General features: G+C 40.2%; 2 protein-coding genes, 1 long non-coding RNA gene and 1 pseudogene across 4 annotated transcripts; 3 read left to right on the forward strand and 1 right to left on the reverse strand.

Moving 5' to 3' along the window:
- Positions 1 to 465: 465 nt before the first annotated feature.
- Positions 466 to 17321, reverse strand: LOC150044628 (uncharacterized). Its single transcript, XR_016533120.1, has 3 exons — positions 17208 to 17321; positions 12607 to 12756; positions 466 to 520 (listed from the first exon to the last, which is right to left on the reverse strand). It is a non-coding gene; the product is annotated as an uncharacterized LOC150044628 (long non-coding RNA).
- On the forward strand, positions 6276 to 7406 carry LOC150044629 (olfactory receptor 2Y1B-like). 2 transcript variants are annotated; one of them, XM_090321231.1, is made up of 2 exons: positions 6276 to 6287; positions 6480 to 7406. In XM_090321231.1, the coding sequence occupies exons 1-2, from the start codon at positions 6276 to 6278 to the stop codon at positions 7404 to 7406; spliced, it is 939 nt and encodes a 312-aa protein (XP_090177357.1). The 2 variants fall into 2 exon arrangements, with proteins under 2 accessions (XP_090177357.1, XP_090177358.1); XM_090321232.1 differs by lacking the exon at positions 6276 to 6287 and having other exon boundaries at positions 6471 to 7406.
- Positions 11739 to 12403, forward strand: LOC150044630 (olfactory receptor 2Y1B-like; annotated as a pseudogene).
- Positions 17322 to 20319: 2998 nt separating the features above from the next.
- Positions 20320 to 21264, forward strand: LOC150044631 (olfactory receptor 2Y1-like). The gene has a single exon (XM_090321216.1). It carries the CDS (start codon positions 20329 to 20331, stop codon positions 21262 to 21264), a length of 936 nt encoding a protein of 311 aa, XP_090177342.1. The 5' UTR covers positions 20320 to 20328.
- The last annotated feature ends 6597 nt before the right edge of the window (positions 21265 to 27861 follow it).

The following is a 27861-nucleotide window of genomic DNA, read 5'->3' on the forward strand; positions in this document are numbered from 1 at the left end:
GGCATGGGGGATGTCTTGGGGTGTTCACGTTCTAGGATGGTTGGGCAGAGGGAGTAAGGGCTGATTCATATCACCACTTTCCAGGGGAAAGAGGCTGGGGAGAGCACGTGTTGAGCTCCGGTGGAGACAGTAGTTGGATTCTTGGCAAGTGTGAGAGTGAGCAAAGGATATGTTCTACATGATGGCACATTTTCCATATCCCAGTGTGGTGCCACGTAGCTGGTGCTGTGACCTAATGCAAGGAGGATATACCTCCTTTCTGCTTTTCTGTGACTTTGGCCATGGTTCTTTGCATCTCAAGGCTTACTTCAAAATTCTTTTACAGCAGTAACTTCTGTATGATATTTGGAGCAAAGGAGCAAACTGAGAACAGTTTTGTTTTTGTTTTTCCTGGAGCATGTACATTCCAAGCACAGCTATTATTTACTCACTTGAAGCAAAAGGTGAAATCATGTTTTTGGCATGGACTAAACAGAGGCAGGAGCAGCTCATCAGCTGTGTCATAGAGGGGGTATTTCCCCTGAAAGACAGAAGAGAATGGAGAAGAAATGAGTCTACAATGGTGGGACCAAGAAGAAAAGTTTTCAATGACTTAGGTGTCCTTAGGTGGAAAATTATGTAACAAAATCTACACAAGGAAGTTATACAATGGAACTAGTAGAGTTAATAAAGCAAATTAAAAGAGGCAAAATGTTAATAAATATATTTCTCTTTAACCTTTTGTGAAAGTTTATTTGGGGGCTCTCTTTATTTCCCTCAGTGTCTGCATTTATACCCCAGAGTCATATCTCTACTGCTGTCATATCATGCTATGTACTTAAATGATGGTTTTCTATTAAAAAGCAAAGGTATCTTTGCTAACAACATTTCCTTATTGCTTTAACAAACTTAATGTTGACTTAATCATATTTTATTCCATTAAAGTCACTCACATTGGCTTAAAATGAGCAAGAATTATTTTATGCACATCATCAATTATCTTCATTAATACTATAAAGCATAGTGACCATTTTGTTTTATTTTGTTATAGTCCTTGATGATTCATGACAACAAATTTCAAAGACTTTAAATAATATATCCAAGTTCTCATAGCAAATACAGTGTGACGCTGAGAGTCATGCTTCTACAAAACTTCAGCGTCAACCTTACTAGAATTCACAGACAATTCTCATCCCCCCCTTTTCTTTTGCTAGTCCTGGGGCTTGAACTCAGGACCTGAGTACTGTCCTTTGGCTTTCTCAAGGCTAGAGCTCTACCACTTGAGCCACAGCACCACTCCTGGCTTTTTCTATGTATGTGGTACCCAGGAACTGAATCCAGGTCTTCCTGCATGCTAGGTAAGCACTCTACCACTAGGCCAAATTCCCAGCCCCACAATTCTCATCTTTTGAGACTATGAATTTTATAGAAAAAAAAAGGATTGAAGTCAGAAAGAAAGGTGGTTGGAGATGGAAAAAGAGTGTCAAGATTGTACATGGGAGAAAAGGTAGTCTCTTCAACAAATGGTCTTGGGAAAGCTAGCTACCCACACACCAAAGAATAAATCTATGGCCTTATTTGGGGCCATATACAAAAGTAACTTAAAATATATCAGATAAATATCAAATGTGAAGCAATAATCTTAGATGAAAACATAACAGAAAAGCTTATGACATTGGATTTGGCAATATCGTGGATATGACACGAAAAGTATAGGCAATGAAAATCAAATGGAACAGAAGAATCTTCTTTGTGGAGGTACTGGATTTTCAATGTAGGACCTCATGCATGCTAGATGGATGCCCCCTTTTCTTTTTTGCACTGGTTATTTTTGAGATAGGGTCTTACTTTCAGCCTGGGGATACCTGGGACATAGTCCACCTATTTTTAGGCTTCCCATTATCGGTGCATGCTACTACCATGTCCCGCTTTTTCTACTGAAGAGAAGTCTTGTAGGCTTTTCAGTCCCGGCTGGCCTGGAGCTAATAACTTCCTCCTTTGTAGTTAGGATTACAAACGTGAGCCACTGGGATTCTACCAAATGGGAGAGAATTTGTAATTTAACCATTTGATTGCAATTATTTCAGGTGATGTCTGTGTCTTCATAGACAGTAAAATTTCTTTGGAGTCACAGCCTGTGTTCCTCTCACTTTGTTCAGACAGAGAAAATGCACCGTCTTACTACACACTGAGCACTACAGTGACACTTGATATGTTACAACATTGCCTTACTAGTGGGGAAACTGAGGCTCGAGCATGCCCATCAAGCCTTTCAAGGTCACAGGGCTAGAAATGACAGAGCCATTTCCTCTACATCCTCTATGCTTTTATTGGATAGAGACAATTTTGAATCTTGTCTTTATTTTCCATGACAGAACAGTGTGCTTCAATGAATAATCATCGGATGAATTGATAGATGAATGCTGTTTGCCTTTAAGTGTATTACAAACAAAATCAAGATACAAAAACTCAGCGTTGATTCATTAAGTGCTGGGTGTTGGATGTTTCATTAAGGAAATAAGTGTTTTGCTGGATTGATGATACAAAGGAGTGGGAATGTGAGCATTAGATGAAGATCCCAGGGAAGGAAGATGTCTTGACTGGCATCAAAGCAAGTCACAGGGTTTGTTCTGAGTGGAGGGTTTGGAAGGTGAGGATCTAAGTAGGGAGGTCTGAGGAATTTCAAGGCAAGGGTTTCGCGAACCAGCTGGGATGCTGTGTACTGACGATGCATTTAGTTTTGGATGGAGCGTGGGGAATGGAAAACACCGTGCACTTGGAGAGTCAGTCAGTTGATTCTAATTGCGACTCTGGGGCCCTCAGGTCTCCGAGGTCACACTTCCTCTCCTGTTATTAAAGAGGCCTTGAAATGTCCCAAGGGCAGAGCTGGTGTGCTGAACCTTAGGGTCAGGTAGTGGCTTGATGACATACAACTTCTTCCTGGCCAAAGTTGGTTAGGTGGGTGAGTGGAGGTGAAGAGAGGAGGATACTCCATCCTCCTCCATTAAGGGACTTCAAAACCTCCCCTACTGAAAGAGGAAGCCAAAACTTCTTTGAACCACAGGCCTGATCCAAGCCTTCCACTGCATAAATGGTCAGCACCAAAGAGGAACTGGTTGTTCACAGACATCTCTAGATGCTGCCACTGTCCAGTGGGTTTTATAATGTCTTAGAGCCAATAGAACTGAGAAGGCAAATGCAGTCATTTTCGTTCCTAGTCTCTGAGTGAGTACTACCTGAGTGGGCTATTATATGGCTTCCCAGTCCCTTTCATAACTCACTTCCTGTGGTTCTAATATGGTTGGTCTCATCAGAGATAGAGACAATATTGGCAGGGTCACAGTTGTTGAAAAGAAATAAAAATAGAAGAGTCTCGAAGACGACCTAAAATACTCATGGAATAGGGTGGCTCTTAGGTGACACTAATACAAAACTGATGGGGCTAGGATATGAGAATGTTACGTCTAGGGAAGTGCAGACTGATGGGAAAAGGAAGAAGGATAATTTGGTGCCTAGCTGAGTGTGTGAGTTCCTTCTTCTGAAAGCTAATGAGGGAGTTACTCATTTAAACATTTCAAGAGAAAGTGTAAGTTGGTTCAAATGGAAGGATTCATGTTCTCATAATGAAAGTCATTTTTAGGGGATTTGTACAGGATCCTTCTTTGCTCAGACAGAAGAAATTTCCTGGCTTAAATGTAGCTCTGTCAGAGTGAGAATGAAATCAATAGACTGGCTTGAAGGATGTTCTGGATAATTTCTGATTTCAAGAATTTTATTATTGGCTGGAGGTTATAGCTCTTGGTAGAGCACTTGGCTATTATTTGGAAAAGTTGAACCTTAGCACTTCAAAATTGTATTATTTTTAATGGTGAATTTGTACACATAGATGGGTTTTCAAACCCATATACCTATCTTTGGGAAAGGAGCAACATCAAACTGGTAAATGACAGAAAGGTTGGTGCTTATTAAGGGGATTAGGAATAGACATTTATCTATCTATCTACTCATTTATTTATTGCTGGTTGTAGGGTTTGAACTCAGGGCCTGGGTACTAAACTTGAACTTTTTTTTTTTGTTGGCTGTGGGGCTTGAACTCTGGGCCTGGGTGCTATCCTTGAGCTCTTCAGCTCAAGGATACTGCTCTACCCCTTGAGACACAGCGCCACTTCCAGTTTGTTTTCTAGTGGTTAATTGGAGATAAGAGTCTCACGGTCTTTAGTGCCTGGACTGGCTTTGAACCACAATCCTCTCATCTCAGCCTTTGGAGTAGCTAGGATTACAAGTGTGAGTCACTGAGTGCTAAGCCAACTTCTTGTGCTCAACCACTGATTTTTTGGTTTTTAATTGAAGATAAGAGTTGCACAGACTTTCCTACCTAGGCTGGCTTCAAACTGCGAGCCTCAGATCTCAGCTTCCTGAGTAGCTAGGATTGCAGACATAAGCCACTGGCACCCAGCAGGGCTTTTATTGTTTAGAAGATAATTTAAAAGTAGGAAAAAAGTAAAATATGAAGCATGGCAAAATCTCTAACTTACAGAGCACATAGAATTGGACCTGTCTTCTTGCTTACAAGATCTCAGATACGAGGCACTACATCCCAAGCAGAACAACGTTCACAACCTGCTTTCTAATCAGCCGAAGATGGTTCAGGGCTTTCTGTTGGCTCAGGGCCCAGAACAGAGCTGGAGCAGGAGAGTGTGTGTCGCTCAGGGAGCTACTGAATGCATTCATGTGCCCGTCCTTGCTATTGGTGATAAAAACTATAACTGTAACTGTGAGAGACTCAGCTCTGCTCTCTGTTAGGGCCATAATGGAGGAACAGGAAACAAGTCAGGAGTCAGAGAATTTTCTTTTTTTCTTTCTTTCTTTCTTTCTTTCTTTCTTTCTTTCTTTCTTTCTTTCTCTCTCTCTCTCTCTTTCTGTCTTTCTCTCTTTCTCTCTCTTTCTTTCTTTCTCTTTTTTTTCTTTGTTAGCCATAGGTTTTGAACTCTGGGCCTGGGCTCTGTCGCTGAGCTCTTCAGCTCAAGGCTAGTGCTCTACCACTGGAGCCACAGGTCCACTTCCAGCTTTCTTTCTGGATAGATAATTGAGGATAAGAGTCTCATAGACTTGACTGCCTGGGCTGACTTTGAACTGCAGCCTTCAGATGTTAGCCTAGGATTACAGGTGTGAGCCACCAGTGCCTGGATGAAAATGTATTTTTTGGAGTTTTTTTCTTTGTACCAGTTATGGGGCTTGAATTCAGAGCCTGGACACTGTCCTTGGACACTTTTTGCTCAAGGCTAGCACTCTGTCACTTGAGCCACAGAACCACTTCAGGCCTTTTCTGTGTATGTGGTACCAAGAAACAGAACTCAGGGCTTCGTGTATGCTAGGTGAGTACTCTACCACAAAGCCACATTCCTGGCCCTGAAAAAAAATTTTTTTAATTTAATCCATTTTCAACAACTGAGATATCCAGAATCAGAGAGGAACCAAGATAAGCAAAGAGAATTTCAGTGAGTCAACATGAGCAAGAAAGAAACTGCAAAGAAGGTTCCTCTGAGTTCAATCCTGGGATTTGTCATGAAAGAATTAGGGGAATGGGGAATCTCCCCAGTCATCATCAGGAATATATTGTTTCTAATTTCCTCTCCTCAGCCCTTTCTGACACATGGCAACTGGTATGAGTGAGGCTTCTGGGACTGGAGCCCTAACGATATGCCCTGAGCAGAAGAAGGAAGAAGATGAAAATCCAGAGATCTAGCCTTGTGACCTTGGCCTGCCTATGACTGGATCCCACGATGCAGTAAACACCTCAGCGGACCAAGAAGAGTAAAAAGACAACATCAAAGGATACTAAAACCATATTTATGCAACTTAATTCTTAAAAATTTAGCACATTACTAGGTTCACTCCTAATCTCAATGCTAAGGGAAGAAATGCATCGTATTCATTTTCATCACTGAACTATCAGATCTTCAGAACTGAGGGTTCTAGATAAGGTCCCAGACACGCAGAGACCTCAATCCTAAATCAGAGATTTCCAGCTAAGGAATGCCAGGGAAAAATAGAAAACTGGACAGAAAAGGAAGTGAATATCCAAATATAATGTAAGTTCCTAAGCTCAGTGTTGGTTCACACCTACAGTCCTGGCTACTCTGAAGAGAGGAAAACTGGCAGGGTTGCATTTCAAATTCAGCCAGCCCCATAACAAACAAATGAATGTACTTGCCTCAACGACATCAGGGAACGTAAATGAGGGAATGTGGTCCAGGCTAGCTAGAGCAAACAGTGAGAACCCATCTCAACAACCAATGGAAGCAAATGTTGCTGGAGCCATTGCTCAAGTAGTAGAAGAGCTCTTTCCTTGGGCTCAGTGCCCAATACTGCGCTTGCCATAAAACTGCATGATTTCTGAGTACTTAACAGCTAAGGAATAATTGTTTTTAATAATGTTCTTTATAGATGGCGTAAAAATGATGTCATGCTATCTGTACAGGTGAAAGACTATGGGACAGCTGAATACCACTTTTGGAGATGGCTTTGTTTTGGTGGGCTTCTCAGACTGGCCTCAACTGGAATTCCTTCTCTTCATCTACATTTCTATTTTCTACTCCTTCACTCTGTTGGGCAACACCACCATCATAGTTCTGTCCCGACTGGACCCTCGCCTGCACACGCCCATGTACTTCTTCCTGTCCCACCTCTCCTTCCTGGATCTCTGCTACACCACCAGCACGGTGCCCCAGCTTCTCGTCAACCTTCAGAGACACGACCGGACCATCAGCTATGGAGGCTGTGTGGCCCAGCTCTTTATTTTTCTTGCCCTGGGCTCCACTGAGAGCATGCTCCTGGTGGTGATGGCCTTTGACCGCTACGCCGCTGTGTGCCGTCCACTCCACTACACCACCATCATGAACCCCGTTCTCTGCCTGTCACTGGCTGCGGCTTCCTGGCTGGGAGGCCTTGTGAACTCTCTGGTCCAGACAGGCCTCATGATGGCCAAGCCTCTCTGTGGCCACCAACTCAACCACTTCCTCTGTGAGATGCCCGTCTTCCTGAAGCTGGCTTGTGAGGACACGGGAGGAACTGAGACCAAGATGTTTGTGGCCCGGGTCGTAGTTGTTGTAGTCCCTGCAGCTCTCATTCTAGGCTCCTATGCACACATCGGCAGGGCGGTGCTGAAGGTCAAGTCCATGGCTGGACGCAGAAAGGCTCTTGGAACTTGCGGGTCCCACCTGGTGGTGGTTTCTCTGTTTTATGGCTCAGCCATCTACACCTACCTCCAACCCAAGGGCAGTTATTCTGAGAATGAGGGGAAGTTTGTTGCCCTTTTTTATGCTATAATCACCCCCATGCTCAACCCTCTGATTTACACCCTGAGGAACAAGGATGTGAAGGGAGCTCTGTGGAAGGTTCTAAGGAGAGGCAGAGACTCAGGATAGGAGACAACAGATTGGTTAAAGTACTTTTTCCCTTCCTGTGTTATCTCTCAAGTTGTAAAGCACATATCTGATCTCTAGGAAATAACTCTCAGATGGCCTCGTGTTTTTAGTGTCTCCCATGTTTTGTGTATGTGGGATGTCTTGAGATGCTCACTTTCTAGGATGGTTGTGTGGCTCATATCACAATTTTCCAGGGGAATGAGGCTGCAGGGAGCATGTATTGCACTCTGGTGGAGAGTGTGGTTAGATACTTGGCAAGTGTGAAAGAAGGACCAATGCCAAGTGGAAACAGTTTTTGTTCAAATGAAATTCCAATATAGTGCCACTAGTTGACAATGTGACCTATGGCAGAGGATATGACCTGCTGCTTTTCATAGCTCAGGACCTAGTTCAAGAGTCTCTTAAAGTTGGGCGTGGTGGCTCACACCTATGATTCTAGCTACTCAGGAGATTGAGATCTCAGGATCAAAGTTCAAAGTCAGCCCAGGCACTGAAGTCTATGAGACTCTTATCTCCAATTAATCACTAGAACAGGGGATGTGGGACTGTGGCTTAAGGGATAGCACAGTAAGCTTGAGCTGAAGAGCTCAGGGACAGCACCCAGGCCCAGAGTTCAAGCCCCATGATCCACAAAAAAAAAGGTCTCTTAGAGTGGTAACTTGTCTATGATATTTAGAGCACGTGAACAGATCAGGAAGAAAGCTTTTTCATGTAGCAAGTAAGCCTCAAACAGTTGCCACTTGCTCACTTGAAAAAAAAAATGTGAACTAGACAGAGGCAGTAGCACCATATCAGCTTTACTCAGTCTCCAACATGGAGAAGAAATAAATATACAACTGTTGAACCAAGAAGAAAAAAATATTAAGTGAAAAAGCATCTGTATGTTTCAAATGATTGAATGGAAATTTTTATATAAAAAATCCTTACCTAAGAAAGTTACATGAAATAAATAGAAGCAATAAATGTCTAAAAGTATTTACTATTTGTCTTTATATATATGAAAGTTTATTTCTGTGCTCTATTTTCTTATGTGTGTTTTTGTGTTAATAACACATCTCCATTATTTATCTTATCATTTTAGGCATTTAAATTATTGATTTGTGTCAAAATGTGCAGTATAGCTGGGTGCTGGTGGTTTATGCCTATAATCCTGGCTACACAAGAGGCTGAGATCTGAGGATCACAGTTCAAAGTCAGCTCAGGCTGATAATGTCAACTTACCACCAAAAAGCAAGAAGTGCAGCTGTGATTCCAATGGTTGAACACTAAAACCTCAGGGACAATGCCCAGGCCCTGAGTTCAAGCCCCTTTATCAGTACACAGAGATACATACATGTACACACACACACACACACACACACACACACACACACTTTATTATTTTTTTTAAATAGCATGATCTCCATGGAGAAAATGATAAAACAGTTTGCAGTACATGAGGAAACAAACAAATGATTATATACATACATTCCAAATATATTTATTTTTTATTACAGATATACATGGAAGATCCTTGGAAGATTCTATTTTGTAAGAAATTCCTATTTTTTTCCTAAATAAATTCTAATTTTGCAACAATTTAACTCTAAAAGAAAAAAATCCAAACAAAGGCCTGTGATAGAACTGTATTAGTTCTTACTACTCAGAGGAAACAAGGAGCTCCAATGAGTAAAGAGAATTCTCAATAAGGAAAAGTATGAATGGAGATAATTCTGGCTGTTTTCTTTCCCACTGTGTTAGTGTTCATTGCTTAACGTTGGTCTGGTATAGTATTGGGTGGGCATGAATATAAGATATCCACCATTTTTGTCAAGGAAATAAATATTTACTTGCTCTGTGACACACAGAATTGGGACTGTATATTGAGGCCAGTGATGAAAAGTGTTCGGGTGTGGAGAACATGATAGACGGTGGCTGGATGAATGAAGGATTAGTGGGATTGGGGAAAAAACAAAGAAGTAGAAAGAATCTCAGAAGGCACAGTTCTATGAAACAAGTAAAAAAGTATGTTTTGAGAATGCTACAGAGATGTTTGGTTTGGTTTGAGCCATGGATAGGGAATAGTGAGAATTTGTCAGGATTTCCTGGCAAAGCTTGGGAAGCTATCAGTCGATTTTTAATTGCCACATTGGGGCTAGAGATCTCCAGGGTCTCACTTATAAGCAAGTCTCCCCAAACTGGTCTTCAGGAGGCCTCGGCAGTGCCCTGTGGGTAGAACTGCTGTGCTCAGTCTCAGGATCAGGAGGTGGTTTTGATGTGACTGACTTTAGCTCCTTCCCCATCCTGGTGAGAGTCTGAGCAGCTGGAGCTTAATGAGGATATGCCGTCTACCTGGGTTCTGTGTCTCAGCGGGCTCCCCTGACAAGTGGATGGGACTACAACTTATTACAAGTACCCCTGGACTACAGCTACCGTCTCTAACTTCTATTCCACAGGTGACACCAGGAACAATGGTGAGAGTCTTCCTCAGGCATTGGTAGATGCCAGCAGTCTCAACTGAATCTCACATCACTTACTTTTCAGACTACAACTAGGTGGACAGAGGACTTTCAATTCCAGAAGTCAGGTTATGAATACAACGCATCTTGATCAACCAATGCATCTTGATCAACGTCACCCTTCGTTGTTCCTCTCCTGCGTTCCTCATTCCATCAGTTTTTACATAGTGTACATTGAATATAATGATGCCTGATCCCTGGAGGTAAGTGCAGCTGTAACTTTTGTGCAACTATGAGTGAGCGCAGTCTGAAAAATCCAGACAGCAAGAAATATTCCATGAAATCATTAGTCCTGGGTTTATTGTATTTGATGCCTTGTTTGGATGCTGAAAATGTTGTCAATATTCAAGTCTCTCTCTACCACTCCTCCACCCATTCAAGTATATACAGAATGTCACAAAAATATCCTCTTATTCACCAACCACACAGATTTAAGGAACTCATTACACATGGTTTTCTCATTACATCTGAAGGCTAGCTAACTATGAATTTGAAGTCCCAGCCCAAACTCAAATCCTGTGACATCAAGACAATAACATATAAAGTAGATATATCGAGACCAGGAGACAGAGAAGAGAGGCATGGTCAGAGATGCTGGAGATACATCGAGGAAGAATTCTTGGAGCAGTGGACAGCAAGAAGATCAACAGCAAGAGATGATGTTCTCAATGTGGAGTCAGAGTTAAATGATTTGCTAATGTAGCCTCTGGCTGTTAAATAAGCACATGACTGACTCCAGCTACTGCTTCTTGGTCTTAGGATAGAAATGTTGGTGGGTTATCACTAAGCATGTGACAGAAGAGCCAAGAAGTTGTAGGCTAGGACAGGGTATTGACTTATTCATTCTACTACGGTAGGTTGGGTAATCCATGATTGAGTGAATAAAGGAGGAAGCTGTGATGGGGTCTATTCTGGTAATCTCACAGAGTATATTGTATCATTCAAAAGCTATTAAGACCCTGGTAGGTGTTATTTTTCTTGTTTCACAGTAGGGAAGCTGAGATTCACAGAGGTAAATGTTCCAAAATAGATGGTATATTAGTCAGTGATATTGTTAAAGGGTAGTTGATATGAACTCTAAACTAGCACATCCTGCCACAGAGGCCATGCAAGAATGGCTTTGTCCACATGCAAAGTAACAGCTCATTGTATCACTCACATTTTCTCCCATCTTTCCCACAAGATCATCAAAGGCAGAATCAAAATGGCAGTATGGAATTATTGAACCAGTAGTCCTCCATTAAAAAGGACTTTCCAGTTCTGCGGACTTCACTGAAAAGAAGAATGAGTTTCTCCCTGGTCATGAGCAGGATTGACAAACGACAGATAAGAACCACAGGGATAAATGTGTGGCTGCTGTCTAGTTAGTCCTGGGTCTTGATCTCACAACAGTATGAACTAGAATGAAGGATAAAAGAGGATAACAGGGAACCAAAAACAAGAAAGAAAAGAAAAAGAAAGAAAGAAAGGCTCTATGGTATTTCAATTTTCAAAGCAACTCCTGCATTACTGGGTCAGATCCTAATCTCAAGGTAAAGAGGAAGTCTATCACCCACACTTTCAGACACAGAAAGATCAGCTCTACATAGGACTAAGCGACCTGGGGGAAAAAAAGTCCTAAATACACAGAAATAAGGTTATGGTTCAACAAAAATGACATCATGTTTGTTCTAGTCTTTACCAGTCTAAACAAGAGTAGAATTAAGATCAGAGCATCAGACAGAATGGAACTGAATAACAAAACAGGAAATGAAGAACCTGAGTTTTGACTATTTAGGGATTGTCAGGAAGTAACATTTTAATTCATGTTCTTCATCAGAGGTGCAGAAAGGGTATGGGAAGATTCAACAGCAGTTTGGATAGGGCTTCATTTTGATGGGCTTCTCAGATTGGCCCCAATTGGAACTCATTCTTTCTAGTTTCATTTCAATTTTCTACACCTTAACCCTCTTTGGCAACACCACCATCATTGTTCTTTCACAGCTGGACCCTCGACTATAGACACCCAGGTACTTCTTTGTCTGCCACCTCTTCTTCCTGGATCTCTGCTACACCACCAGCACAGTGCCCCAGCTTCTCATCAGCCTTCATGGACTCGACAGGACCATCAGCCATGGAGGCTGTGTGGCCCAGCTCTTCATTGTCCTGGGCTCCATTGAGAGCATGCTCCCGGTGGTGATGACCTTTGACCCCTATGCCGCTGTGTGTTGTCCACTCCACTATACCACCATTATGCACCTCGTTCTCTGCCTGTCATTGGCCATTGCTTCCTGGCTGGGAGGCTTCGCGAACTTTATGATCCAGACAGGCCTCATGATGGCCATGCCACTCTGCAGCCATCAGCTGAATCACTTCTTCTGCGAGATGCCCATATTCCTGAAGCTGGCTTGTGAGGACACAGGAGGAACCGAGGCCAAGATGTTTGTGGCCCGAGTTGTGATTTACACCCTGAGGAACAAGGATGTGAAGGGGGACCTGAAAAAGATACTAGGAGAGTAGAACAAAGGAAGACTGGGACACTTTTTTTTTCCCTGCAGGAGTTCTCCGATTACAAAACGCAGCCTATCCTTGCAGGGCAGTAGGTTAGTAGGAAATGAGCCTCTGAAGGCCTTTGGGTTTTTAGTGCCTTCCATGTTTGGAGCTTGGATGCAGTAGTTAATTTCTTGTTCAGGGTCTATGTGCAACAGCGGATGAGTGCTCACCTCTACCAATGATGCTGAAGATGCTTGGGATTTTTGTCCACTGGTAGAAAGTAGAACTTGGGTCGTGGCCAAGCCAGAGAGTCAGGGAAGAATTTAGTACTGAATCAGAATGCCTTTCCAGATCGCCAGTGTGTTGCCAGGTCGAATATGCTGTGACAAATGGAGCATATCTCACATTTGAGCAATTTCAAGAGTCTGTGTATACACAGTTTGTATCTCCATGGAAACTTACACCCCTTTCAGGCTTCACGGATCTTTTCATTCAAGGCAGTGGCTAATGGATCATCAGAGACCATAGGTCCCCATAGCTCTGCGAGAACTAGCTAGTGGTACCCAGGTCCCATCTACTATCGGCCTGACAGAGGTGCTTAGTGCTGACTTCTTTTCTTTATATTTTATCTCATTATTTTATACTGAATTTATTGTCTAAATAAATTTTGTATATTGGAGGGTCAAGAAATGACAAGGGATTCTATCACTGTAATGGAGCAAATGAGTTTATCTATCATCTTACATGATTACCTGTCTCCCACATCTAACCATTTTTATGAGAGTAGTTACGAATTGACTTATTTAACTCTAATCCTAAACATAGTCCATCTTTACTAACTATAGTGCTCATATTTTAGTCTTTTGTGCATTCTATGTATTGTCTAATTTGTATCTTGTTATCTAGATCTGCCTATTTCCTCCCAATTCCCTACTCAACATAACACAATAACTACTATTTCCCTATCTGTGTATATATAGGTAGGTATATGAATATATCTACATATATGTGTGTGTATATATATGTATATATGTACTAAGGCTTGAACTCAGGACCTTGCACTGAATGCATTATTCTACTTTCAAATATATGTATATTAAGTACTTCAAATATATTTACCTCTACCCATTCTCTCTTTCCCCTCCTGCTGGTTTTCATCCCTAAACAGTCCCAAGTCAGGTGCCAGTGGCTCATATCTGTAATCCTAGCTACTCAGGAAGTAGAGATCTCAGGACTGTGGTTCAAAGCCAGCCCACGCAGGCAAGTCTGTAAGACTATCATCTCCAATTAACCACCAAAAAAAAAAATCTAGAAGTAGAGATGTGGCTCAAGAGGTAGAGCACTAGCCTTGAGCAAATAAAATTCAGGGACAGTGCCCGGGCCCTGAACTGACAAGAACCAGGGCCCATGATTAATAAGAGGAAAAAAAAAGGTCCTGAACTTAAGTCTCTAAAAGAAACAAATGAAAAACTTTGCTAGATATCCGGAGAAATTTAAAAGAAAGCAAAAGTTATATTGAATCATACCCTAAATGTAAAAAGCATTAGTAAAACTCTCAGAAGGACATAGAAAAGAATATTTTTCTGACCTTATCACGAAGTTGCATTTTTTTTTTGCCAGTCCTGGGCTTGAGCTCAGGGCCTGAGCACTGTCCTTGGACTTTCTCAAGGCTAGAGCTCTACCACTTGAGCCTCAGCACCACTTCCGGCTTTTTACTATGTATGTGGTACTGAGGAATCGAACCCGGGTCTTTGTGCATGCTAGGCAGGAACTTTACCATTAGGTCAAACTCCCAGTCCCGAAGTTGCATTTTCAATAAAATGTAAATTAAAGAAAGACTGCATTCAATGCCTATGAAACATATACAAACACACACATTCTTCAAGAATCCAGTGGAATAAAAGCTAGAGTTTAGGCAATATTTCCAATGTACATACCAATAAAGATTAAAAAGCATAATATTAAATATGTTATACAGGTCTTTTAGAAAAGCAAAGAATTCTAATAAAATGAAAAAAAATAGTCTCATAAGACATTTGAAAGCAAGTAATGTGAAAAGACCACTATTCTTGTTACCAGCCAATAAAATACAAATTAACATGGTAATTTTGTAAAATTTCATACTCATATGACTTATAGGTTTGTTTGGTGTCCCACTGTTAAAGAACAACATGGGCTCCAGCAATTTACAACAAGCTTTCAATATTGAGGATCTCCTCTGACCCAGGAATTTATTCTGCGATAAACTATAGAGAAAACCCCAGCACACTGGCACTTGAGTTATATACAAATATGTTCACTACCGCATTGTCCAAAGGAATAGAATACATAAAGTGGTTTATTCTTCAAATGTAATAATTAATGTTCAAGCACATGAAATTCTATATAGCAATTAAAATGAACAAACTTCTAAATTCTTGCCCCTTGGTGGAAAGCCATCTCAGGAGACCAGTGACAGCCACTTTCATTTATTGCTCATTTCCTCATATTTATTCCTACCGCTGTGTATTTTTTTTAGTAGAGCGTGGGAAAGATTTTCACACTCTCAAGGAGCTGCATTTTAATTTTGGCTCGCTCTACTTTTTGGTCACAGGAAATTGATCCTGTGTTAAAAGCATCTTTAGAACTCTCTATTTATATATCTACATATTTATAAATAATGAAATAAAGTAATTAAGCCTGTTCAAATTTCATCCTGGATGAGGAACAAGAGACTTCCAATTGGGTTTAGAGGGAGAGCAATAGAGAAAAGTGAATTTGAGTTCATGATTATGATCTATGAGTACCATTGGATCAATGTCCCATTGTTATCAATATATTTTTAGTGTAACTGTTATGCAAAGTACAGAGGAAGATACAATATTATGTAGATTATTAAAATCTTGTGAGGGAAATAAAGGGATTAAAGCTTTCTATATGTTCATAGAATGGGAATGAACTTCATGCTCCTGAATCTTATACTAGAAAATGGTGGAGAGAAAACCAGATTTAGTTCCAATAGACTCTCATAGAGCACCCTTTTCTCTTGCTCTTTCTCTCTAGGCAGCCTCCTTCAGAGGGTGCCAGCAGGAATCAGGAGGATGAGGTCAAGCCAGTGTTGACCTCTTTCCTCAAGGCACTAGCAGAGCTCTGCTAGAGTGACACCTCAGGTACCTGGGAAGGAAGACTGTGACCTTGAATCCATGAAAATAACTATGTAAGGCCGGTAAAATGATCACGTATACTTATTTGGAATATATCTAATTTTATGGCACTGAAAGGAGTAAGATACTTTTAAGGTATCTTTACATGAAAATTTTTTTTTGCCAGTCCTGGGCTTGAGCTCAGGGCCTGAGCACTGTCCTTGGATTTTCTCAAGGCTAGAGCTCTACCACTTGAGCCTCAGCACCACTTCCGGCTTTTTTCTATGTATGTGGAACCGAGGAATCGAACCCTGGTCTTCGTGTATGCTAGGCAAGCACTCAACCACTAGGCCAAACTCCCGGCCCTTTACATGAAATTTTAAAACTCATAAAACAGTATACTCAAAACATGTGCATTGGGCCAGGAGTTTGGCCTAGTGGTAGAGTGCTTGCCTAGCATGCATGAAGACCCGGGTTCGGTTCCTTGGTACCACATATATAGAAAAGCCGGAAGTGGTGCTGAGGCTCAAGTGGTAGAGCTCTAGCCTTGAGAAAGTCCAAGGACAGTGCTCAGGCCCTGAGCTCAAGCCCGGGACTGGCAAAAAAAAAACATGTGCATGATATTTATTCATAAAGGGTCATGCACCATTGACTTTTTTTAAAGACTGCTTAAACATAAACTTTCTTTAAAAAAAAGTAAACTAAATAAACTGATAAATGAATGATTTACTGTGAAAAAAATCAGATGTGAAGAGATAAGTAGCCAGGCACTGGTGGCTCGTGCCTGTAATCCTAGCTACTCAGAAGGTTGAAATCTGAAGGATCACCATTTAAGAACAGCGCAGGGAGAAAAGTCTGTGGAGACTGTGTCTCAAAAATAACAAGCAAAAAAATTGGAGATATGGTTCAAGAGGTAGAGTGCCACAGAGCAAGTAAGCTGTGCAAGCAAAAGACTATGACTTCAAACTCCACTACAGCTAAAAAAAAAGATAATAATAAAAAATGAAAAAGAAGAGAGGAGAGGAGAAGCAAAGAAGCATTCCATGCATTCCATGTGGAATGAGAAAGAAAGCTGAAATATATATTGAATCACATCCATGAGAATGCATAAAGAACCCAGAGAGGTGCTGTGAACCAGATAGGTGTCAAGGGAGACATGATATTGGTGCTGATGGATGAAAGGCCAGTAGGAGGACTGGGGTGGAAGAAGGGAGAGTGGGAAGAACCCCACACTGCACCCCTGTGTGGAACAGAGCAAGGGAGAGATGTTCTGAGGATATGGAGCAATCAGTTTGGTTTGGGCAGTGCATGGGGAATAGAGATGGCACAGAGGGCTGCAAGGTAGATCTTAAGAGTTAGTTGATTTTAATTGCCACATTGGGGCTCAGAGGTCTCTAGGGACCACCGCTCCCCCCCCCCCTCGCCCCAGCCACGCCGGCGTAAACAAGTCTCCTTTCACTGGTCTTAAGGAGGTCTTGGCAATATCCTGAGGGGGACAGAATTGGTGTGCTCAGCCTTAGGGTCAGGAGGTGGCTCTGATGGTACCTCAGCTCCTTCCCCATCTCAGGTGGTGAGGGAGAGCGAGTGGGGGATACTCCATCCTCCCGGTTTCTGGGTCTCAGCCAAGGATGTGGCTCACACCCTGCCCTGGGTTGAAGCTATCATCTATGCCTTGTCCTCCACAGATGAAGTCAGGACCAGGTACTCACCAGCTTCTTCCGCCATTGCTAAATGCCACCAGTCTCAAGCTAGTCTCCTAATCATCTCTGATGCCAGGAGAATTGAGGGAGGTGAGTGCAGGGAGGCTTTCTTTTCTGCAGCTCTGAGTGCTGACTGGGTGGGAATTTCTGCCCTCCAGGTTAAAATCTAGGAAAGAAAAGGGATTTATTCCATTAGGGATTTGGCACTAGGCTTCACTGACTGGTTTACGGACTAGTTTGAATATAGAATAGCTAACCTGATACAAGAAGTTATTCTGTCACTTTCTTTACCCTCCCTCCATCTATAACATAAAAAAAATCTCATCAGAATCTCTTACCCTTCAACTGCATAAATTTAGGGAAATCATTACACACTTATAGAACTTTCAATTTTCTCATCAAGTGTGAAGGTTGGCTCAATAGGAATTCAAAGTCTCAGACCAAATTCAAATCCTATGCCAGAGAAGGAATATGCCAAGTAAAACATGTATAAAACAGAACCAGGAGACAAGGAATGGAGACATAGCAATGTCAAAGATACACCAAACAAGACTTCTTGGAGTAGACAAGAGGAGTGACAATAGGTAAGAGGCAGTATTCTAAAAGAGTCAGAGTTAAAGTAAACTCATAGACACCAGCTGTACTTTGTCTTATCTTAGGATAGAAAATGTTGATGAGTTATTCCTAAGTATGCGACAGAAGTGCCTTGAAGATCACAGTAAAAAGCTGTGGGTAGGACAGGGTATTGACTTATTCTACTCTGGTGGGTCAAGTAAAGGAGGAGGCTGTAGGGGAGAATGGGTAAAATGATGCTTTGGTGTCTAGTAAAGTTTGGCAGTGAGTTTAGGCATCCAAAAATGAACAAAACTAAAAACCCAGGTATTATAAGAAGAAAGAGGTCCATACTTCAGGAAGAATCTGCCAATGAAAGTGACAAGGAAGGAGTTTATAGAACTTCCATGAACAAGACAGATGACTTAACTTTCTGGCTTGAATGTAGTTCCTAAGAGCTAATAATACCATTGTAGCACTGGACTGGCAGGCAGGCATGCTGGAGTACTGTGTGCACCAGGAAATACCTGAAATGTGATTTCTGATCATGGAATCTTTATTACTTGTGGAGATCCTATATATTCAAGAAGATGCGGCCATATATAGACAGAAACACAGAGACTGGCAAACAGACAATCAATGATATTTTCAAAAATGTCAACAACTTTGAAGATGGCAAGTGTCACATGGGCTGAGTAGGTCAATGGGGTCAGAAGAGATTGGGTTTTATAAAGATAACAAGCATAGAAAAATACGAGTTAGCAGCATCAGGTATGAGCCTGAATTTCTATAAACCAACCTTCTAATTAATCTAGAAAGTGTTACATCCTGACAGTCTAATTTCAGTCTCTCGATGGATAGCAAGCTTTCAATTGACAAATATATCACTCTTTTCCCAGGCAGTCTATATTTGCATGGCTATTTTAAACTAAGTGTGTCTTTATATAGAACTACCATCTTCCTTTTGTATGATTCACCAGTTGTTCCTAGTCTTGGCCTTTGAAGAAGAATAGAACAAGTTTGCCATCATGTTTCTATAAGACAGATATTCATACAAGGATAGTAACTCTCAAGCTCACCAACCGTTTTATTTCATCACTCAAGAACAACTTAAAGTACCAGTTTCTCATTCAGGATATTTTCATAGTTTTTATTTTCTTTTGGTTCTTTGCCTAGGATTGAATCCAAATCTGTTGCCAAGAACATAATGAAATTATTCAAAAGTCTAGCTGATCAGTGCAGAATGAGTCACACCTAGAACTTACTGTTTAGCTCTGGTGAACCTTGAGTGGGTCTTCCTGCCTCAGTCTCCTGAGTGTTGGGATTAGAAGCATGCACTGCCATGTTCATCTTCATTTAAATTCACCCCCTCAATCACTCTCCCTCATCCACCCTCCTCCTTAGGACAATTCTGATAGGTTTCACGATTCCATTTTCACATATGTATATAAAGTGCATTGATCATATTTTCCCTCCTTCACTCCCTCCTTTTACCCTCCCCCCTGGAAACTATTCCTCATAAAGAACTTATTTTATGTTCCTTCTATTCTTTAAAATGAGTGTTAATCATATAAGGGAGTTTCACCCTGGCATTTCATACATGTATATATTATATTTCAACCAGAGTAACCCCTCTCTCTTTTCCACTCTCCCTACCCTTTATATTCAGTATGTTTTCTATCAGTGAAGGCTCAGTTAAGAAAGACAAAAAAACATGAAAAAAATTCCATAAGAGTATCAACTGCTGTGAGAAACTGGACATGAAAGGTTAGGATGGAGAGCAAGAAAAACCCCTTCTGGGAGGTGATGGAAGGACTTACAAGTTGAAGTCCTGTGTGGGAGCTATGCCAGGTATAATGTCTCATTATAGGAATGCATTTGTAGCTAACTCTCTTTTCTTCCCAAAGGAATAGATGTACATTCTTCTTAATCCTGCTGCTGGTTGTGAGTGAGATTACCAGGTTTGGTGTAATAACCATATTCACCGAGGAGGAGAGCCCGGCAAACACCAAGGAATCCAGTTTGGGATCTTAGCCTGACAAGATTGTACTTTGTAATGTATGGAGACAGTTTAGTAAGAGATCAGCCAACAAGATAGAATACCAGTGTTACATTTTTCTTTCTCCTTCGGGTTGTTTTCCTTTGAGACCGTTTCATTATGTAGCCTAACAACTTGCTGTCACCTTACCCCTACACCTCCTTGAGAGCTGGGGTTACAGGAATATCCCACCATACCTAGCACACCTTTGATCTTTAAAAAGAAGTTTCCACAATCTCAGTTCTGTGAGGACAGGCCCATACATGATCTCTACTTTCAGATAAGTAAACACTGGATGTACAGAATGGAGAAAACTGGCTAATGTCACAATGAATGAAACCAAGGCCACATCATCCTAGTTCAGTGACATCCTGTCTAGAAGAGAAAAAAGAAAGATTGGACTGACAGAACTGAACAGCAGCAGAGAAAATTAATGTCATGAGTTTTGGAGTCTTGAGAAACAACAGTGAAAGAATGTTCTAACCTGTTCTTCATAGGAAGTGTTAAATTATCTTGTGTTATTTGGACAGGGAAAAGGCTATGGGAAGTTTTAACACTAGTTTTGGAGAAGGCTTCATTTTGGTGGGCTTCTCGGACTGGCCTCAATTGGAAACCTTCCTTTTTGCCTTCATTTTGATTTTCTACTGCCTAACTCTCTTCAGCAACACCACCATCATTGCTCTGTCCCGACTGGACCACAGGCTGCACACACCCATGTACTTCTTCCTCTCCCATCTCTCCTTCCTGGACCTCTGCTTCACCACCAGCACTGTGCCCCAGCTTCTGATCAACCTTCGTGGATTTGACAGGACCATCACCTACGGCGGCTGTGTGGCCCAGCTGTACACCTACCTGGCTCTGGGCTCCACCGAGTGCATGCTCCTGGTGGTGATGGCCTTTGACCGCTATGTTGCAGTGTGCCGACCACTCCACTACATGACGATTATGCACCCCTGTCTCTGCCACACACTGGCTCTCTCATCCTGGGTGGGAGGTTTTGTGAACTCTATGATTCAGACAAGTCTTGTGATGACCATGCCTCTCTGCGGCCGTCGACTGAATCACTTCTTCTGTGAGTTGCCCATCTTCCTGAAGTTGGCTTGCGAGGACCCTGGAGGAACAGAAGCCAAGATGTTTTTGGCTCGAGTCATAGTTGTGGCCCTTCCCGCGGCTCTGATTCTAGGCTCCTATGTACACATTGCACAGGCCGTGCTGAAGATCAAGTCGACGGCTGGGCGCAGAAAAGCTTTTGGTACATGCGGGTCTCACCTCCTGGTGGTTTTCCTCTTTTATGGCTCAGCTATCTACACATACTTACAGCCCATCCACACTTATTCTGAGAAGGAGGGAAAATTTGTTGCACTCTTCTATACTATAATTACTCCCATTCTCAACCCCCTGATTTATACGTTAAGAAACAAAGATGTGAAAGGGGCTCTGTGGAAGGTACTACGAAGAGGCAGAGACTTGGGCTAGGACTAGATGAAGGAAGGATGGGTAGACTTTTAGGTAATAGCTTCCAGATCATGGTTCCCATCTTGTTTCTTGTAAGACTGATGGACAGTAACAAACAGCCTTCTGTAGACCTCAATGTTTTAGTGTCTTCCTGGCCTGGAAAATGATCTAGATCTCTAGAGACTCTTTCTAGGTTATTTCCTATGATCACTGTACAGGAAGGAGTATGTGTTGACTTATAAAACAACACTCCAAAAGAATGAGGTTGGGTAATGTATTTATCATGGCCACATACAGAGAGTGGGTTCTTGGTATGTCTGAGAGTGACTTAATTCAGAATGACAACATCTTTCCAAAGTCAGTGATTCCCAGCATGGTTTCATGTAAATGGTATTGTGCTCAAAATGGTATTGAGGACATAAGTTCACTTCTGCTTTTGTAATTAGCTGTGAACTTTCACAAGTTCTCTTCCATGACTCTTGGAGCAAGCAAGGATATCATAATTAAATAGACTTAATGAAGCAGGCAGAATCTCAGACATGATAACAGTTATCTACATAACAAAACAGGCGAAATCATTTGGACATCACAAAAGAAGCCTTCAACATCTTATCAGTACACTAAAAGATTGGTCATGTGTGGTTATGTCACAGACAAAATATTTTCCAGGCAAGAAAGAAGTAGAGAATAAATGAGCATAGAAATGAGTCATGAGGAAGAGATAGCGGAAAGAAGGAAGAATAAAAAGGAACTACACAAGGGAAAAACAAAACAAAACATTCCTATGGTAGGAAGCACTGGAGGGCCTAAAAACATTGGACTCAAGTGTGAAGATAAGGCTTACTCAGAATTCCTCTATTGTCATTCATTGCATGATCTTACATTCATGTCCAAGCACAGGTATCCACATTAATAACCTTTTAAAGTCTCTATATTCAGATTGAATAAATAGCCTTTTAGTTTAATATCTTATATTTGTTTCATATTTGAAATAGTTTCATTGCAGGGGTCATTATTAAAAAGAATTGTAACTATTTTGTTATATTCACTATTTGTTTTTGATTGACCCAGTCTACCAAAGTCCATTCATGAATTACAAATCCATGCTCTCATAGAAAATATAAGGTGATGCTGAAACCTTGGTTTCCTTAACTTTAAATCTAACCTTATTACCACATCCTATCTGTTCTCTGTTTTGGAAGGTAAATTTTTAATAAAGGAGAAGAAAGTTGACGTTAGGTGGAAGGAGAATGAAATGTGAGTTTAATGTGTTTCATAAGTTTTGCTTTAATTGATTCTGGCCAAGGTCCTGGAATCTTCTTAGTAGTACACATTTTTGATCAGGTAAAGATATTTTTTGTACAAAGCTAATATATACTATGACAATGGTTTTCAGTTATTGAACCTTAACTATAGTTCAAGCCATATTCTATATAAAATATACTCATTGCCACAGGTAATTATCACAGTATTAAGTGTTAATATCAACCCACCCCTGCATTTCAGTCATCAAGAGATTGAGAGTTAGATAATCATTTTGTGTGAGTGACCTCAGATTAAGGAGAGGATTAGGATTTGAACTTGGCCTTCTTTATTCTACATCTGACTCACTTAGTCACATATATTGACCATGATCCTGGAAGCCTTAGTCAGAGTTATGAGACAGGAGAAAGAAATAAAAGTCGTCTAAACTGGATAAAGAAAGTATAATTGTCTATTTGCAGATGGCAAGGTGTTCTTTATAGAAAATGCTAAAGATTCCATAAAAAATTATCAGGATTGGTAAACAAATTTAGTAAATTTACAGGACACAAGATCAACATAGAAAAATGTGTAGTATTTCTTTACATTAAGAAAATAAACAAACATAAATAGAAATCAAGAGCCAAACCTCAGTTATAAGAAAATCAGAAGAACAAAACATTTAGGGATAAAATTAACCAAGGAGATTAAATGATTAAACCAGGAATGACAAATTTTACATAACACAAATAAACAGGAATATCATGGGTTAAAACAATTAATATTAACCAAAGTAATATTTAGATTCATTGCATCTCCATCTGCATTCAAATGGCATTTTTTCAAATTAACACTGAAATAAATTTTATTAAAGATAATAAAGAGCAGTAATATTGTAACCAGTTGATTATTATCCCAAAACATCATTACAGTATTCAGTAGTATACAATTGTTCTCAAACGGCATTTTTAACAAAAAACTAATTTTAAAAGCTATAAGGAATTGTAAAAGATTCATATTATTCAAAATCATTTTGAAAAAGAAAAAAATAGTAGGTATCAGATATATTGATTCAAATCATAAACCATATTATTTTAATAAAATAATTGTGATACTAGCATAAGATGGAACATAAACAGTTTTGTAGTAGGTCAGACTAGAAAACAGAGAACTCAGAAATAATATATAGAGAGAGTCAAATAATTCTTATAAGTGAGCCAAGCCTATATCTTGAAGAAAAGGCAGTAAATGGTATTGGTATCCCACCCTAATCTTATATTACCTAAGTGGCTTAGATGAGTTTCTACCATACATTAATCTTATTTATGTTTGAGGAAAGGATGCAAGGGTCTGAAGTCCCTTGCAGATGGGCTAGTTGGATATAAGATAGTTATCATACTTATTTCAGACAAACACTGACTTCATTACAATTCCATCTTCATGAAAAATGGCATACCCCAGTGTCAATGCCATGACTATAACCAGAAAGAATTATAAAGGGAGCAAAGGAGGTAGATCTTGAGTTCTCAGAAAAGTTTCCACCTATTTCCAGAAAAGGCATGAATATCCCTGCCCTTCACTAGCCAATCCCACCTCCTCATTTATTTTATTCTATATCTGCATGCCACATATATGTATGTATATGCATATATATGATATAGAAGATACATAGGGCTGGGAATGTGGCTTAGTGGTAGAGTGCTTGCCTTAGTAGTAGAGTGGTAGAGTGCATGAAGCCCTGGATTTGATTCCTCAGTGTCACATAAACAGAAAAACAGGAAGTGGTACAGTGGTTCAAGTGATATAGCACTAGCTTTGAACACAAAGAGGCTCAGGGACAGTGCTCAGGCCTTGAGTTCAAGCCCCAAGACTGGAGAAAAAGATATATCTATATCTATATAAGACATTTGTCTATGCATATATCTGTATTTATATCTATATAGGATATATATATGTATATACGTGTGTGCATGTGTGTGTGTGTGTGTGCGTGTGTGTGTGTCTATTCCCATTTTTGTTCTTGGCCAAGTACAAAATTCTGCCTCATTGCTCAGAAAATAAATAGATAGCTAGGGGCAGTGTCTCACACCTGTAATCCTAGATACTCAGGAGGCTGAGATCTGAGGATTGCAGTTTAAAGCCAGCCTGGGCACAAGAAAGTCCCTGTGAAACTCTTATTTCCAATTAACCACTCAAAAACTAGAAGTGGGGTCCAGGAGTTTAGCCTAGTGGTAGAATGCTTGCCTAGCATACACAAAGATTGATTTACATACATAGAAAAGGCCAGAAATGGTGCTGTGGCTCAAGTAGTAGAGCTCTAGCCTTGAGAAAGCTCAAGGACAGTGCCCAGGCCCTGAGTTCAAGCCCCAGGACTGGCAAAAAAAAATAGCTGGGCACTGGTGGCTCAAACCTGTAATCCTACCTTCTCACTTAAGAGGTTTGGATCTAAGGATCATGGGTTTAAAGCCTACGCAAGCAAGAAAGTCTATAAAACTCTTATCTCCAGTTAACTATCTAAAAACCAGAAGTGGAGCTATGGCTCAAAGTGGTAGAGATGCTAGCCTTGCGTAAAAAAGCTCAAAGACAGCACCCAGTCCCTGAGTTCAAGCCCAACAACCAACAACAACAAAAACGCTAAAATAATTCCTTTGTCTTATCAGCTCATAACAATAAAACTCATAGAATAAGGAAATTTCAGAAACTATAAAAGCACATGGAGACTTGAGCAATTCACAATAGAATGATTAGTGAATCATTGTATGACTTCATGGGGTCATTAAAATTTTCTGAAAATCAAAAGAAAATGTGAGTATAACTTGTGAGTATTTTTTAAACACATCAAATGTAATTATAAGAAGAAGCATTACCATTGTATCTATGAGGTCTACATTATTAAAACAGAAAGAATTCAAGTAACCAAGGTTTTAGAAACACAAGGGCAATGCAAACAAGAAGATAGAAAGGATGGCTATCAGGGCAGAAATGAATGAATGAAGAAAAAAATAACAATGAAAGAATCAATGAAAATGAAGAATTGGTTCTTTGGAAAGGTAAACAAGATTGACAAAGCCTTAGCCAAAGTAACCAATATGAAAAAGAAACCCCAGATTAATAAGAGATCAAAGAAGGATATTAAAATATAAATGACATCCAGAGCATCATGAGAATCACTAAGATACTTTGACAACTTATATTTCAATAAATTTGAAAATTTAGAAGAAACAAATATTGTAGAACATATAAGCTTCCAAAATTCAACAAAAGGCTATGAATAATCTAGACAAATCTGTTAAAACAAACAAACAAACAGGCTGGGAGTTTGGCCTAGTGGTAGAGTGCTTGCCTAACATGCATGAAGACTGAGATTCGACTCTTGGTACCACATACATAGAAAAAAAACAGAAGTGGTAAAGTTCTAGGATTGTGAAAGCTTGAGGACAGTGCTCAGGCCCTGAGTTCAAGCCCCAGCACTGGTAAAAACAAACAAACAATGAAGCCAAAGTGACATTAAAATATATATATATATATATATATGTATTTTTTTTAAAAAGCCCTGGACTTGATGGATTCACCGATGAATTCTCTCAGATCTTTAAAAAACTAACAGAAATGTACCTAAAACTATTTCATAAACTACAAAGGACCAAACACTTACAAACGCATTCTACAAAGTCAGTATTACCCAAACATCCAAACTGGAAAAGGACCAAAAAGTGTGATAACTCTTTTTTGTGTGTGTGTGAACATAGGTATCAAAATTCTTAATAAGTACTTACAAATGGAATTCATTAAAAATTAAAACATACCAATAAGATAATGTGACCAATTTGGCTTAATTGCAAGAATGCAAATATGGTTCATTATTCACAAATCAACAAAAAGTATAACCAGAATTAAGAACAAAAATACATGATCATCTTGTTAGATATAGAAAAGTCCCTGTTTACAACATTTAGCATGCCTCATGATAAAAATTCTGAAGGCACATTAGAAATAGAAGAAACAAGTTTTCAGAGTTTACTCAGAGGGACTAATACTCTCAGGAGCCCTAAGCTAGCAGCATTAGCATCTCCTAGAAACTTTTTAAGTGTAAATTCTTGGAACCATTGAAAGTTACTAATCAGAGACTCTGGGGGGAGGGTGGCAGCATCTTAACAAGCCCTCTGGTGATTGTAATGCACACATATGAGAGTCATTGATGATATATTTTTTTGTGTAAACATCAGATCACATGGGAATTGAATGAGTTCACTTTATAATGATTCTAATGTACAAAGTAGTACTCATTATTTTGTCCACCGTAAAAGGAGACAAATTTAAGTAGGAATGCCTGATAGTTCAGCCTTGCCTTTTATACAGTTTAGGTAGGGAGTTATGAGCTAATCTTCATTTAAAGATCAATTCTCTAGGGGCCGGGAGTTTGGCTTAGTGGTAGAGTGCTTGCCTAGCATGCATGAAGACCCAGGTTCGATTCCTCGGTACCACATACATAGAAAAAAGCCGGAAATGGTTCTGAGGCTCAAGTGGTAGAGCTCTAGCCTTGAGAAAGTCCAATGACAGTGCTCAGGCCCTGAGCTCAAGCCCAGGACTGGCAAAAAAAGAAGAAGAAAAAAAAAGATCAATGCTGTTCGCCAGAAATTGGTGGCTCATATCTAAAATATTAGCTACTCAGGAGGCTGGGATCTGAGGATCATGGTTGGAAGTCAGCCAGGGCTAGATAAAGTCCTTTAGCCTCTTAACTCCAATTAACCATCAAAAAACCAGAAGTGAAGCTGTGGTTCAACCGGTGGAGCATTAGCCTTGAGCAAAGAAGCTCAGGGATAGTGCCAGTTCCTGAGTTCACGTTCCAGGACCAGCACTATAAAGCAAAGCAAACAAACAAACAAACAAAAAACCCCAAAGATCAATGTTCTCCTTAAGAGTCACCAGTCATGGAGATGGCAATTAGTAACCTGAACTATGGTTTTTCTTGGTGCGTACAAATTCAGATGAAACAAAGTTCTTGGTTTTTACAAGAGTAAAATGAGTATCAGTGAAGCTATAAAGAGAAAGGGAAGTCCAACAAGACAGGACAAGAACTAGGGAGAGAAGAACTAGTTCAGGATTATTTTGCACCAGATAAAATGAACATTTCTCAGCCCCACACTGAGTCACTTCCTTCACCCTGAGTTGAGTCAAAGCCATCTACCAGCAGTCTAGAGATCTCTAATTTCTATCCTAGCAACAATCACCCTATTTGTTCTATTTTAGATAAGAGTGTAATTCTATCACTTTTCACTTCATTGGGGGATTTTATTGATGTTTAATTAGCTTTTACATCCAAGTGTATGAAACAAAATAAGTAAGTTAGAATAAGTAGAAAATAATCTTTTAAAG

This window comes from Megascapheus bottae, chromosome 29 (assembly GCF_031878675.1).
Source record: "Megascapheus bottae isolate mThoBot1 chromosome 29, mThoBot2.hap1, whole genome shotgun sequence".
Taxonomy (NCBI): Eukaryota; Metazoa; Chordata; class Mammalia; order Rodentia; family Geomyidae; genus Megascapheus; species Megascapheus bottae.